Raw genomic sequence first — 15,954 nt, 5'->3', positions numbered from 1 at the left:
TTACTAAATACCCTTATTATTATTATTATTACCTTTATGCATTATTTGCAGTATATTTTTTACTTTTTAGTTCAGGATATTTGTGTTTTTTGCTTTTTGTTTTCTCGGGTTAATGGTCATGTGTTAATATGCACTTACATTGTGCATACACATTAACTTACTTTCGCAGTTCAGATTTGTTTTTTATTCATTTCATTGTGCATTCAGTGCATATATGGGTGTGACTGCCCTTTTTCTGAGCTGGGAAAGCCATCCAGTCTGGCCTAAGCTGTTACTAGTGGTTCAGCCGCTCGATCCTTATTCACATTCACGTCACTTGGCAAGTGAAAAGGTTTTAAATACTAGAGTAGGGACTGTCCCACAAGGGTTGCCGTGACGTGGCGGGATGGCTTGTGCATTATTTTGATCAAAATTATGTTTACTAAATACCCTTATTATTATTATTACCTTTATGCATTATTTGCAGTATATTTTTTACTTTTTAGTTCAGGAATTTGTGTTTTTTGCTTTTTGCTTTCTCTGGTTAATGGTCATGTGTTAATATGCACTTACATTGTGCATACACATTAACTTACTTTCTCAGTTCAGATTTGTTTTTTAAAAATAAAATGGTGTTGCAAAAATGAGAAATCACTGGTCAACTTTTAACCCTTATAACTTCCTAACAAAAAAAAATTTTGGTTTCAAAATTGTGCTGATGTAAAGTAAACATGTGGGAAATGTTACTTATTCAGTTATTTGTGTTCTATATCTCTGTGATTTAAGGGCATAAAAATTCAAAGTTGGAAAATTGCGAAATTTTCAAAATTTTCGCCAAATTTCCGTTTTTTTTCACAAATAAACGCAAGTTATTTGAATGAAATTTTACCACTAACATGAAGTACAATATGTCACGAGAAAACAATGGCAGAATCACCGGTATCCATGGAAGCGTTTCAGAGTTATTATCTCATAAAGGGACAGTGGTCAGAATTGTAAAAATTGGCCCGGTCATGAACGTGCAAACCACCCTTGGGGCTTAAGGGGTTAAAGGATATTCTTGTACATAATTGCATGGAAGACCCACATAGTAATTGGCTCAATTTGATGCGCCTGAAAGGTAATTATCGATGTGGGCAGTGTCCGTTTTGTTCTCATCATATTCTTGACCGTTGTTTACGTATAGGTGCGGTAACTCATTATGTCACTGATTTTATTTCATGCAAAACCACTCATGTTGTTTATGTTTTATTTTGTCCTTATAGGGAAAACTATACATCCTCTTTATGTTAGGTTTAGGGAGCACTCCAATTCTATTTTGACAGGCAAAGGGGTCCCTAGACTTATTAACCATATGAGAGAAGCACACGGTGGCAATCCCAATGCATTAACATTTGCTGGCATAGAAAGGGTTACTCTACCCTCACGGGGAGGTGATCTGAATAGGAATTTACTGAAACGAGAGGCCAGGTGGATTATGCAAACCCGTGCTTTAGAGCGTACGGGACTAAATGAGAGGATATGTCTGTTTTTTGTGAAATGAAAAAATTTGTTTTGTGAAAAATTATTTTTTCGCCTCTTTCTGGCTTGTGGTTTTTTTCTCTTTTTCCTTTTGTATTTATGGTATTATTATATGTATTATATATTTTTGTTTTCACTTATGTGAACTATGTATATATTTTTTTGTTGATTGCTCAGCAGGTGAGCGGCACCGGTGGGAGGGGTCCTGACTTCTGGTTGTAGGTATTTCCTCCTTGGCCGGCTGCAGCTCACCATGTAACCTGTGGAAGTGCCTTTGCAGCGCGAAACGATCGTCGTTGCTATCTCCTTTTTGCACCCATTCTCCCGCTGATATGCTTTTACAATAAAGCCTTGACTACACTACCCGGTGAGTGCCGCTCTTTTCTACTATCTTTTGCTATGGGTATTAGCTTATTTTCCATGAATGTGCACCTAAGGGTAAAACAGTTGTATTGCCGGCTGCGTCTCTTTTATACACGTATGATGGTTCGGATGTGTGGACTATTGTGATGGTGCTCGCCTTCAATTTCTGGACTTTGTATGACTTAAAGCTGTGATCTTCCTGTCGCACATGCTATAAATAGCAGGGCTGCTATGTATAGCTAAAATAACTGTGACGGATCCTTACCGCGCCACATGGCCTGACGTCAATATTATGTCAGCGGGATCAAGTGATAAGGTCTCTCCACTTGTAGCAATGTAACGTTCTGACCCCTTGAGGACAGGAAGGTCAGATTGGTATAGTTCAACACAGACATCCCCCTGTCCACAAGGGCCCAGGGAGGCAGAGGATGTGGCACCACACTTGCCCACAACTCTGAAAGATTGAGAGGCCCCTTTTGCTACCACCAGTGAATCAGAGCCTGGTCACCCCAGTAGGACTGCAACCAATTACTCGTTTGATATAAGACTGGTCCATTAACATGGTTATATCGGGTCAGAAACCAGCCCCGGTAGCATGAAAAATTAAACCAAGAAACGGACGTGTGGATTTGTGGATCGAGATAAAAGAGCAGCCCAAGGATAAATTACATATTTAATCGCCTTAAGGGCACACTAAACAATACACTATATACACCATTGTTATACATATACAATGGTCAGATATAAAAAATACATGTGAAATACAACTGATATAAACAGCAGATGAAAGGCTTGGTTTGCAGTGGAGGGGCTTCAACATGGGAGGCTTGTGGTCCCCTCTTTTGCTTGACTTCTCCCAACACGATATGTCGTCGCGACCGCCCCAGAAAAAAAGTACTAGGCCAATCTCTGCAAGAGAGTTTAATCACTTGGTTGGTCACACCCTTTTCCACCCACAGGATGGTTCTTAGTCCCCTCGTCTAGAGGCTTGAAGTCAAATCTCCTAACCTATGAAAGATCATAACTCCTTTCTGGACGGTCCTTGGGCAGTGGTTCTAGTGCCATCAGATCCGGCTGGGCTCTTGCTACGCGTTAAGACCAAACACAGCTTTACTAACTGGCTTCTAGTAGCTGCTCTATGTATTTCCATACCCCAAGGTGCTAGAACGGATTGAGACCCTGGAAGGTATTCTGTCCAGTCCAGAGATCGGAGAAATTTACACAATGCATGGAATCATTGCGGACTTAAAGCAAGTTTGACTGCATGGTCTCCACATGGCAGCAAGCCTTTTGTTGTGCTCTGAGCTGGACAAGGTGCGAGTTCTGTCACTCACAGCCTTTTGACTCTCGTCCCCCCCACCACCACCACCACTGCTGCTTGGTGATCTGTTACAATGGCACAATGAAAGGGTTTTTATAATCCCAAGCCAAATAGAATACAAATAATTGACATGGAATTACATCTCCAATATTCTTCACAATCACGATCTATGAAAGCCAGCCACAAGCCGGTGTTCACACAAATATTGTGATGTCAGTTACGGGGGTCTTCTGCAGATCCCCGGCTATCACTATTACCCATCGGCACCCCCCCAATCACGTGATGGAGCGCCGATGGGCGGGACTTGTAACACTTCCAGCGAACGTGTGTTAAATGCTGCTGTCAGTGATTGACAACAGCATCTAACACCCGTGGCTGTTAGAGGCGCACTTGATGGATGACGGGCTCAGTGCCGGAGCACAAATGAAAGGTGGGAACACGGCTGTTGACAAATATATGTAATCAGTTGTGAAGGGGATAAAACCTGACAAGAGACCAATAACGCTATAAATAAGCACGTAAAAAAAATGCACTCAAAAATGAAAGTAACCCAACTTATTTAACAGGTGCAGAAATGGTGCAGAAAATCAAACATCAAAAATTCACCAAAGCTCATCAAGGGAATGTAGCCTTACACATTATCTAAGGAGTGCCACAGATAGGATTGAGAACAACCTACATTCCCTTAGTTTTTTTATACATCTGTGACATCACTGAATATGGAATATGTAATAAAGAAAATTACCTACTGTTTAAAATAAGATTTTTATGATAAATGTATTCTTTAAAAATGTGGGTATTGTCTAATATTAGTTTTCATAACCCAATTGATGTTAAAAAAAAATTGAAGTCTTCAGGTTTTACACTGGACATTTGAACTTGTTTCTTTGACTCCTACTTCCAATTTATCCAGGAAATCCACATGTACAGTAGCAGCACTATAGACTCAGCCAATATTTTGTATTATAGTATCTAATGAGTGTGTGTATAGATCATTGTATAGGGAGGGGCAGCACTGCCATCATCTATTGGGAATGGTGAATCCAAGGTTATAGTTGTGTATAGAGGGGTTACCTGTTGTTGTGATCTTAGATGACAATGAAACTGCTGAAATGTCTTCTGTAAACAAGCAGTATGGGTCTAAAATAATCCCAGTGTAAATACTGCAAGATTTCTAACCGTTTTCTAAATATAAATCTTATTTAATCATTCGGCCAGTTCTGATTATTCAGTTGTGCTCAAAAGTTTAAATACCCCAGCAGAATTTTTCTGAGAATATGAATGATAACACCAAAACTTTCTCCACTCGTGGTTGGGTGAAGCCATTTATTGTCAAACTACTGTGTTTTCTCTTTTTAAATCATAATGACAACCCAAAACATCCAAATGACCCTGATCAAAAGTTCACATACCCCATTTCCTAATACCGTGTATTGCCCCCTCAAACATCAATGACAGCTGGAAGTCTTTTGTGGTAGTTATGGAAGAGGTTCTTTATTTTTTTGGTAAAGCTGCCCTCTTTTGTTGGCAAAAAGCCTCCAGCTCCTGGGCTGTCTAGCATGAACTGTGCGCTTGAGATCTCCCCAGAGTGGCTCAATTATACTGAGGTCAGGAGACTGAAATGGCCACTCCAGAACCTTCACTTTGTTCTGCTTTAGCCAATGACAGGTCGACTTGGCCTTGTGTTTTGGATTGCTCATGTTGGAACGTCCAATTACGTCCCATGCACAGCTTACAGGCTGGTGATTTCAAATTTGCCTCCAGTATTTGCTGATAACGTGCTGCATTCATCTTTCCTTCAACTTTCACCAAGTTTCCTGTGCCTTTGTGGCTCACACATCCCCAAAACATCAGCGATCCACCTTCGTGCTTTACAGTAGGAATGGTGTTCCTTTCATCATAGGCCTTGTTGACCTCTCTCCAAATGTAACGTTTATGGTTGTGGCCAAAAAGTTAAATTTTGGTCTAATCACTCCAAATTACCATGTTCCAGAAGTTTTGAGGCTTGTCTCTGCGCTGTTTTGTGTATTGTAGGCGAGATACTTTACAGCATTTGTGCAGTAATGGCTCCTCTTCTGGCGACAAGACCATGCAGCCCATTTTTCTTCAAGTGCCTCCTTATTGTACATCTTGAAACAGCCACACCGCTAGCTTTCAGAGAGTCCAGTATTTCAGCTGATGTTATTTGTGGGTTTTTCTTTGCATCCAGAACAATTTTCTTGGCAGTTGTGGATGAAATTTTTGTTGGTCTATCAGACCGTGATTTTGTTTTTACAGAGCCCCTGATTTTCCATTTGTTAATCACAGTTTGAACGCTGCTGACTGGCGTTATCAATTACTTGGATAACATTTTGCATCCATCTCCTGTTTTATACAGTTCAACTACCTTTTCCCGTAGATCCGTTGACAATTCTTTTGCTTTCCCCATGACTCACATTCCAAAAATGTCAGTGGCTGGATGAAAGATGCAAGAGTCTGTCTGGATCCCAGAAACTCACTCAGCTTTTATGTACACACTGATTACAAGCAAACAGGTCACCGGTGAGGATGTTACCTTTACTAGCCATTCAATCCCATTTCTGTCAACTTCTGTGCATGTTATCAGGCAAAATCACCAGGGTATGTGAACTTTTGATCAGGGTCATCTGGATATTTTGGGTTGCCATTAAGATTTAAAAAGAGAAAACACAGTAGTTTGACAATAAATGGCTTTACCCAACCACTAACCATGAGTGGAAAAAAGTTTTGGTGTTATCATTCATATTCTCTTAAAAAAGGCCAAAAAAGCAAAAATTCTGCTGGGGTACGTAAACTTTTGAGCACAACTGTAGATACCATTTAAGATGAAGAGCAATGGGACTTCCTACATGTGACTGACTGCATGAATCATCCATAGAGGGTCATCTTCAATGTGAGAAAACTGATGGAAAACTATGGTCTTAATGTGTCCCGGGCTCATTATTTTATCCAATAAGCTCCTGTACACGTGTTATATCTTCCATACACTAGCGTACAACTTATTTCTCATCAATGGACAAAAAAGGGTCCCTAGCACAACCAGAAAATGTGTTCCTGCAACCAGATTGTACAGAGTAGAGAAGGATTTGATTACATTTTTTATATATTAAATAATAAGTTAGAAACTGGCAATGACTTTTCTTTAAAAACCAGGTGGGGAACCTTTTATTTGCCAAGGGCCATTTGGCTAATTATACTATCCTTAGGAGGACACACAAATCATGCTAACTCCGCCCACAAGGTACGACCTGACGCTGACACTTATGTCAGGATGTGATCTGTCATGGCACGCGCCTCAGCAGTCATCACGTCTAATAGGATTGACCCATGGATTAAAACATTCTACTGTGCAAAGACAAAGACATAAAAATGAATGGTTCCCCAGTCTATAGACAGCGACATCTGAACAATAAAAACAGGAATTCACCTATACATTGGAAAAGCTCCTGCCTGTTTGACACACTGTACAAAGTAGCACAACAGTATCTCTTCTTACAATTATAATCCATTCCGCTCAGTTAAAATAAAAAGACGACACACAAACAGACATACCGTCTTGTGTCCATTTTGACAGGCAACGTGCAGTGCCGTCTGTCCCATTGCATCTTCCACATCCACATTGCTGACATGCTGCACGAGGTCATGCAAAAGCTCCGTCCGGCCATTAACTGCCAGCCAGTGAATCTATGAAGTGAGACAAAGAATGTGAAAAATTAAAAGACAATACCACCAGAAAGTGTATCAGTAACTTGAGGTTTATCATGAAAGTCTGCAGTCATTCTGTGTGACTGCAGACTTGCGACTCCTCACAGTGCACGCACACCACACAATCATAGTATCGAGCGAGGTCATGCGCATCTAATAATAATAATAATATAATAATTTTATTTCTATAGCGCCAACATATTCCGCAGCACTTTACATTTCAGAGGGGATTTGTACAGACAATAGACATTACAGCATAACAATGATCACATAGATTATAACAAATACCAAGAGGAATGAGGGCCCTGCTCGCAAGCTTACAGTCTATGAGGGGAAAAAGGGGAGACACGAAAGGTGGGTGGTAACAGTTGCCTTCATTGTTTGGATCAGCCATAATGTTAAGTGTGTAACAGTACAGACACAGAGGGCTAAAGGATGCATAAAGCATGTGGGAACATGATGCAGGGAACCTGGTTATGGTAAAACTTTTGGCTGTGCCACCCAGGGATAGATTAGGTTAATGTGTTGAGGCAATAGGCCAGTCTGAATAAATGCGTTTTTAGGACACGCTTAAAATTGTGGGGATTGGGGACTATTTGTATTGACCTGGGAAGTGCATTCCAAAGAATTGGCGCAGCACGTGTAAAGTCTTGGAGACAGGAGTGGGAGGTTCTGATTATTGAGGATGCTAACCTCAGGTCATCAGCAGAAAGGAGGGCGAGGGTACGGTGGTATACTGAAACAAGGGAGGAGATGTAGGGTGGTGCTGAGCCATGGAGAGCTTTGTGGGTGAGGGTAATAAGTTTATACTGAATTCTGGACTGGATGGGTAGCCATTGTAATGACTGGCACAAGGTAGAGGCATCGGTGTAACGATTGGTGAGGAATATGATCCTGGCTTCAGCATTCAAGACAGATTGAAGGGGGGAGAGTTTGGTAATAGGGAGACCGATTAGTAGAGAGCTAAAATAGTCGAGACGAGAATGAATAAGAGAAACAGTAAGAGTTTTTGCAGAGTCAAAAGCAAGAAAAAGTCGAATTCTAGAAATGTTTTTGAGGTGCAGATGACAAGAGAGAGCCAGTGATCGAATGTGGGGGGCGAAGGAAAGCTCGGAGTCAAGTATGACCCAAAGACAGCGGGCATGTTGCTGGGGAGTAATAGTGGAACCACACACAGAAATGGCAATGTCGGGTATAGGTACATTAGTAGAGGGAGGAAACACAAGGAGTCTAATCAGAGTGAACATCGCATACACGTGCGGACATGACCGCCCGGTCTTGCCGTCAGCACCGGTGTATCATCCCATGGATTATGTGGACTTACTGCAGTCAGGCCCTCGTTGTTACAAATGTTGACATCTGCGTTATATTCCAGAAGTTTGCTCATGCATTTCTTCTGCCTGTAAGAATTGAATAGAAAGTTACCAACAGACAATAAAGCAGAGCTGAGAGGAGACGCCGTGGATTTTAGTACAATGCACATAGGTGAGGTTCTCAAAATGCCATTGACACTTGGCAGAAAAACTTAGACCAAAGGGAAGTTACAAAATAATCAACATATTTCAACTTTTTTATACAAGGGAGGATGCAAAATATGTTTGCTATCAAACCACAAGCTGCATTGACTGTAAAGAACTTTCACAGCGAAAGCAGTGACATAGGGAGGGCTGAGGAGACATGACATTCTACTATGGTGAAAGCGAGACAGAAAAAGTGGTCTGTCAGAGAGATAACGCACAACTGGGCAAAAAAAATATGGTCTGGGTATTCTAAAAAAAAATCTAATTCTTTACTTTAAAAGGGAATCTGTCAGCAAGGTTTTGCTATGTAATCTGAGAGCAGCATGATGTAGGAGTAGAGACCCCGCTTTGCTGTTTCCATACAAATCAGTGTTTTATCAGCAGGACATCATCATTACAGGACAAGCTTCCGCATGCCTCCTAGTCCAGCCACACCCCCATAAATGATTAGCAGCTTTCTGTCACTATACATTATACTCAGAAAGCTGCCAACAGGTGGTGTGGACAGGATTATAAAGAGCTCAGAATTCAAAGCTTTTCCACATGGGTGCAAAAAAAAAAGCCTGATTTTATCACAACTGCTGCACCTAGTAAAGTAAGTGATACATCACTGTAATTAGGGTTTCTGTTCCTACACCATCCTGCTCTCAGATTGCATAGCAAAAACCTGCTGACAGATTCATTTTTCAGATGTTCCTTCAAACAGATCTTGAGCACATACCCATTTCGAGCCGCCAAATGAAGAGGAGTGCATCCTGAGATATCCTGATAGTTTGGATTGGCTCCTCTCTTCAGAAGCAAAACTAAGCACTCCACAGAGCCACAACTGAAAAAAGCAACGAAAGCATGAGAAGCAAATAGAACGAAAAAGTTAAAAAAAAAAAATGGTGTGTTAGACGGGAAAAATAATAATAATAATAGCACTCTACAATCAAGTAAAGAATTCCAAGATTTCACAATAAAATGCTAAATTACTCATTTTGCTACTTACAATGTGCCACTTTGTAATTACATGATTGTTTTGTCAGTAATGTTGAAGAGTTTTTCCAGAATTAACGATAATTTGAATAAAAGGCAGTAAATGTAGGAAAACAACATCATAAACATGACTTTCCTGAGGATTCCCCTGTTGCTCCAGTGCATCCGACCTGATGCTTCCTGCTTGCTAGTGATGAGGGAATGTGCTTGGATAAGGTGTTATCTGAGCATGCTTGTGTGCTAACCGAGTGTCTTAGGTGTGCTTGAATAATCCCCGCGCCTGTTGGACAGCTGCAACACATGTAGGGACTGTCTAACAAACAGGCAATCCGTGCAGGTGTTATGACTGTCGAACAGCCAGACATGCAGCCGCGGGGACACTCTGTTAGCAGCCGAGCATGCTTGAATAACATCTTATCTGAACATGTTCGTCCATCACTACTGCTTACTACTCTGAAGAGGTCACATTTTACTCGCTTATATAGCGCCTACATATTCCGCAGCACTTTACGTACACTATCATTACTGTCCCCATTGGGACTCACAATCTACAGTAAATTCCCCATCAGTACGTCTATGGAGTGTGGGAGGAAACCCACGCGAACTCGGGAAGAACATACAAACTCCTTGCAGATGTTGTCCTTGGAGGTATCTTAATCCGGGAACCCAGTGCTGCAAAGAGACAGTGCTAACCACTGAGCCACCGTGCTACGCTACGTGCAGCCTCCCTACATCATCACGCAGCCACTCACTGACCTCAGTGCCTTTGAGATGGACTACACAAGATCAAGCGCTTGCCCAGTGATTGGCAGCAGCGCTCATAAGGGCAGATGGCAAGTGACTGGTGCCGAGTAGTAAGCAGATAGCAAAAGGGAGCACTGAAACGCGACAGTGGAGCAAAGGAAAGCATATAATAAGTAATTATTTCTTGATTTATTTTTGTAACATTGTCTCTAGGTAAATTTTTGTTGATCCTGGAAAGCTAGTTTAACCCCTTAACCCCAGGATGTCCAGCAGATAGAGATTATTATTAACACTGCTCATAAGACTGGTATTTTCATATGGCAGTCTGGACCTAAAGCGCGATGAAGTACAATGCGCCTTAATAAATAAGAGATTTTCAGCATATTTTGTGAGGGCAAGCAGACAGGACAGACCACAGATCGGGAGGATCCTTTTTCCACCTACACGGGTAGAAAACGCCTTCAATAAGCCAAAATACAGGGTAAATTAAATGCACATTTGCTGGACGGCAAATAATTTGTGCTTACACAGTGAGTCCAGGAATTAATCGAGGCCTTATTTGCAGATATGGAAGTGTTAATACGATACACAAAAGATACTCTTTAATCTTCCTGTATAACAGATCAAGACTTGTGTTTCGGAAGGGAGGTGAACGGGGTTGTTATCTTTTCTGGTTTTATATATGATTTATTCGGGGAGATGTTCCCCATGGTTGTAATTATTTGAAAAATGTTTAATAAAAAAGAATCTGATTTAAAAAAAAACAAAAAAAACACAGTAAATGATAAAGGTCTTACTTGGCAGCAATGTGAAGTAAACTTCGTTTTACTCTTCCAAAGGCGTAGTTCACATCGAACTTAGAATTTGAAAGCAACTCGTGAACAGACCTTAAAGAATAAAAACATGAAATGAAAGTATTACAACAGGGCACAATGTGTTCTTTAAGACTCCACATTCTGCGAACATGTCCAACTCCGCTCCTCTCCTGCATTCCATAGTACCCCCAAGTGTTACATGTGGGGCCTCACCACCCCTTGTCACCTTGTGACATACCTGTGTTGATCAGCCATTACCATTGGCATCAAGGTGTAAACAGCAGTTTCATTATCTACAAAACAAGAAGAAACTTCATAATCAGAAATATATACACGGTAGTAGAATTACCTAAGAAACCCATCATGAGGCAGAAATGGACAAATCCTCATGTTGGGGAGTCAGCAATAAGATTAGAGGACACAACTTGTACAAGCGGCCACATCATGTGTCATATACAAGATACACTGGAAACGCTAATATCTCTCTTCCCTGTTGTGCTTTTTCTTAGTAATAGCAGTCAAAGCAGGTAGCAAACACTGGGCAAGAATGCTATGAGCAAATCTATCACAGTAATGCTTCCCTTCCCCTAGTAGCAGTAACAGCAAGTTTCCCAATTCTTCTCTCTCCCCAGTAGAGTAATTTTAGGCCTTCACACTTCCCCCCCCCCCCCCCCAGTAGTAGCAGCAGCAATCCCTTTTGCCCCGACAGTAGTAGTAGCAGCACTTCCCTTTTCCCCAAAAGTAGAAGTAGCAGCACTTCCCTTTGCCCCGCCAGCAGTAGCACTTCCCTTTGCCTCGCCACGAGTAGTAGCAGCAGCACTTTATCCCTGCCAGTAGTAGTAGCAGCACTTCCCTTTGCCCCTCCAGTAGTAGTAGTAGCACTTCCCTTTGCCCCTCCAGTAGTAGTAGTAGCACTTCCCTTTACCCCGCCAGTAGTAGTAGTAGCACTTCCCTTTGCCCCGCCAGTAGTAGTAGTGGCACTTCCCTTTGCCCCGCAAGTAGTAGTAGTAGTAGCACTTCCCTTTGCCCCGCAAGTAGTAGTAGTAGCACTTCCCTTTGCCCCGCCAGTAGTAGTAGCAGCACTTCCCTTTGCCCCGCCAGTAGTAGTAGTAGCACTTCCCTTTACCCCTCCAGCAGTAGTAGTAGCACTTCCCTTTGCCCCTCCAGTAGTATCGTAGTAGTAGCACTTCCCTTTGCCCCTCTCCAGTAGTAGCACTTCCCTTTGCCCCTCCAGTAGTAGTAGTAGCACTTCCCTTTGCCCCTCCAGTAGTAGTAGTAGCACTTCCCTTTGCCCCTCCAGTAGTAGCACTTCCCTTTGCCCCTCCAGTAGTAGTAGTAGTAGCAGCACTTCCCTTTGCCCCTCCAGTAGTAGCACTTCCCTCTGCCCCGCCAGTAGTAGTAGTAGCACTTCCCTTTGCCCCTCCAGTAGTAGTAGTAGCACTTCCCTTTACCCCGCCAGTAGTAGTAGTAGCACTTCCCTTTGCCCCGCAAGTAGTAGTAGTGGCACTTCCCTTTGCCCCGCAATTAGTAGTAGTAGCACTTCCCTTTGCCCCGCCAGTAGTATCGTAGTAGTAGCACTTCCCTTTGCCCCTCTCCAGTAGTAGCACTTCCCTTTGTCCCTCCAGTAGTAGTAGTAGCACTTCCCTTTGCCCCTCCAGTCGCAGTACTTCCCTTTGCCCCTCCAGTAGTAGTAGTAGCACTTCCCTTTGCCCCTCCAGTAGTAGCACTTCCCTTTGCCCCTCCAGTAGTAGTAGTAGTAGTAGCAGCACTTCCCTTTGCCCCTCCAGTAGTAGCACTTCCTTTCCCCCGCCAGTAGTAGTAGTAGCACTTCTCTTTGCCCCGCCGGTAGTAGTAGTGGTAGTGGCACTTCCCTTTGCCCCGCCGGTAGTACTAGTAGCACTTCCCTTTACCCCTCCAGCAGTAGTAGTAGCACTTCCCTTTGCCCCGCCAGTAGTATCGTAGTAGTAGCACTTCCCTTTGCCCCTCTCCAGTAGTAGCACTTCCCTTTGTCCCTCCAGTAGTAGTAGTAGCACTTCCCTTTGCCCCTCCAGTCGCAGTACTTCCCTTTGCCCCTCCAGTAGTAGTAGTAGCACTTCCCTTTGCCCCTCCAGTAGTAGCACTTCCCTTTGCCCCTCCAGTAGTAGTAGTAGTAGTAGCAGCACTTCCCTTTGCCCCTCCAGTAGTAGCACTTCCCTTTCCCCCGCCAGTAGTAGTAGTAGCACTTCTCTTTGCCCCGCCGGTAGTAGTAGTGGCACTTCCCTTTGCCCCGCCGGTAGTAGTAGTAGCACTTCCCTTTACCCCTCCAGCAGTAGTAGTAGCACTTCCCTTTGCCCCTCCAGTAGTATCGTAGTAGTAGCACTTCCCTTTGCCCCTCTCCAGTAGTAGCACTTCCCTTTGTCCCTCCAGTAGTAGTAGTAGCACTTCCCTTTGCCCCTCCAGTAGCAGTACTTCCCTTTGCCCCTCCAGTAGTAGTAGTAGCACTTCCCTTTGCCCCTCCAGTAGTAGCACTTCCCTTTGCCCCTCCAGTAGTAGTAGTAGCAGCAGCACTTCCCTTTGCCCCTCCAGTAGTAGCACTTCCCTTTCCCCCGCCAGTAGTAGTAGTAGCACTTCCCTTTGCCCCTCCAGTAGTAGTAGTAGCACTTCCCTTTACCCCGCCAGTAGTAGTAGTAGCACTTCCCTTTGCCCCGCAAGTAGTAGTAGTGGCACTTCCCTTTGCCCCGCCAGTAGTATCGTAGTAGTAGCACTTCCCTTTGCCCCTCTCCAGTAGTAGCACTTCCCTTTGTCCCTCCAGTAGTAGTAGTAGCACTTCCCTTTGCCCCTCCAGTAGCAGTACTTCCCTTTGCCCCTCCAGTAGTAGTAGTAGCACTTCCCTTTGCCCCTCCAGTAGTAGCACTTCCCTTTGCCCCTCCAGTAGTAGTAGTAGTAGTAGCAGCACTTCCCTTTGCCCCTCCAGTAGTAGCACTTCCCTTTCCCCCGCCAGTAGTAGTAGTAGCACTTCTCTTTGCCCCGCCGGTAGTAGTAGTGGTAGTGGCACTTCCCTTTGCCCCGCCGGTAGTAGTAGTAGCACTTCCCTTTACCCCTCCAGCAGTAGTAGTAGCACTTCCCTTTGCCCCTCCAGTAGTATCGTAGTAGTAGCACTTCCCTTTGCCCCTCTCCAGTAGTAGCACTTCCCTTTGTCCCTCCAGTAGTAGTAGTAGCACTTCCCTTTGCCCCTCCAGTAGCAGTACTTCCCTTTGCCCCTCCAGTAGTAGTAGTAGCACTTCCCTTTGCCCCTCCAGTAGTAGTAGTAGTAGCAGCACTTCCCTTTGCCCCTCCAGTAGTAGCACTTCCCTTTCCCCCGCCAGTAGTAGTAGTAGCACTTCCCTTTGCCCCTCCAGTAGTAGTAGTAGCAGCACTTCCCTTTACCCCGCCAGTAGTAGTAGTAGCACTTCCCTTTGCCCCGCAAGTAGTAGTAGTGGCACTTCCCTTTGCCCCGCAAGTAGTAGTAGTAGCACTTCCCTTTGCCCCGCCAGTAGTATCGTAGTAGTAGCACTTCCCTTTGCCACTCTCCAGTAGTAGCACTTCCCTTTGTCCCTCCAGTAGTAGTAGTAGCACTTCCCTTTGCCCCTCCAGTAGCAGTACTTCCCTTTGCCCCTCCAGTAGTAGTAGTAGCACTTCCCTTTGCCCCTCCAGTAGTAGCACTTCCCTTTGCCCCTCCAGTAGTAGTAGTAGTAGCAGCACTTCCCTTTGCCCCTCCAGTAGTAGCACTTCCCTTTCCCCCTCCAGTAGTAGTAGTAGCACTTCCCTTTCCCCCGCCAGTAGTAGTAGTAGCACTTCCCTTTGCCCCACCGGTAGTAGTAGTGGTAGTGGCACTTCCCTTTGCCCCGTCAGTAGTAGTAGTGGCACTTCCCTTTGCCCCGCCAGTAGTAGTAGCACTTCCCTTTACTCTGTCTGTATTAGTAACAGCACTTCCCTTCGGCCCGCCTATAGCAGAAGCAACACTCACCTTTTCTCCCAGTAGTTGAAGGCTTGAAGCTGCACTCATCTTTCCCCCCCAGTATTAGCACCAGCACTTAGCTTTTCCTCCAGCAGTTTTGAAAATATAAATGCCCTCGTCCATCTTATTAGAAGCTGCAGCAGACTTCTCATTTCCCACATATAGTAAGAGTACCTCCGCTTCCTATAAGAAGGAGTTACACCAGTATGGTGCCCCCCACCATCTGTGCATACACATAGTACAGCATGGGACATGTATGCAGTTTTTGCCACAATTTAAACACAATGGAGGTCACACTACAACCACAGTAAAATTTAGGCATGGAACACATCGCAATCAAATACGGCTACAAAGTGGCCTACCATTACAGCACAAGGCACAGCAGTGGACAGGGAATACGGTAAGTGAATTAAGTTAGAACTGCTAAATGAAAAAATATCCCTTATGCCACTCCTGCAGCCATCTACATGCAGATTACTGACAGTAGTGATTTAATGGGCAGTAATCATTTCTACATAACATTAGTGATATGTAAGTCCACACGCTATTCAATGCCCATAGTAACTACATGTATCGGTCCCCCATGTCAAGTACACATCACCGGCAGAGTCTCCCTGTCCCCATGATACACAGACGTCACCGGCAGAGTGTCCCCATCCAATGATGCAGAGACGTCACCGGCAGAGTGTCCCCGTCCCCAAGATGCATAGACGTCACCGGCTGAGTGTCCCCGTCCCCATGATACATAGATGTCACCGGTGGAGTGTCCCCATGATACATAGACGTCACCGGCGGAGTGTCCCGGTCCCCATGATGCATAGACGTCACCGGCGGAGTGTCCCGGTCCCCATGATGCATAGACATCACCGGCGGAGTGTCCCGGTCCCCATGATGCATAGACATCACCGGCGGAGTGTGCCTGTCCCCACGATACATGGACGTCACCAGCAGAGGAAACCCGTCCCCATGATACATAGATGTCACCGGCGGAGTGTCCCCGTCCCCATGATACAT

The 15,954-nt window shown here is 44.2% G+C and overlaps 1 protein-coding gene across 4 annotated transcripts in view; it reads right to left on the bottom strand.

Annotated features, from left to right (window-relative positions):
* The window catches only part of HACE1 (HECT domain and ankyrin repeat containing E3 ubiquitin protein ligase 1), a 124,617-nt gene that overhangs the window by 101,736 nt on the left and 6,927 nt on the right, over positions 1-15,954 (bottom strand). For all 4 annotated transcript variants that reach the window (XM_073589491.1, XM_073589490.1, XM_073589493.1 and 1 more), the window contains exons 2-6: positions 11,203-11,257; positions 10,947-11,036; positions 9,149-9,253; positions 8,232-8,307; positions 6,755-6,886 (exon numbers count right to left, since the gene is read on the bottom strand). In XM_073589491.1, the coding sequence (XP_073445592.1) occupies positions 6,755-6,886; positions 8,232-8,307; positions 9,149-9,253; positions 10,947-11,036; positions 11,203-11,257 (458 nt within the window). The remainder of the gene's footprint in view (positions 1-6,754; positions 6,887-8,231; positions 8,308-9,148; positions 9,254-10,946; positions 11,037-11,202; positions 11,258-15,954) is intronic.

Source organism: Dendrobates tinctorius, unplaced genomic scaffold (genome assembly GCF_039654945.1).
Source record: "Dendrobates tinctorius isolate UK_male_01 unplaced genomic scaffold, ASM3965494v1 ptg000111l, whole genome shotgun sequence".
Classification (NCBI taxonomy): Eukaryota; Metazoa; Chordata; class Amphibia; order Anura; family Dendrobatidae; genus Dendrobates; species Dendrobates tinctorius.
The sequence above is the reverse complement of the archived record's forward strand: the minus strand, read 5'-3'. Positions and strand labels throughout refer to the sequence as shown.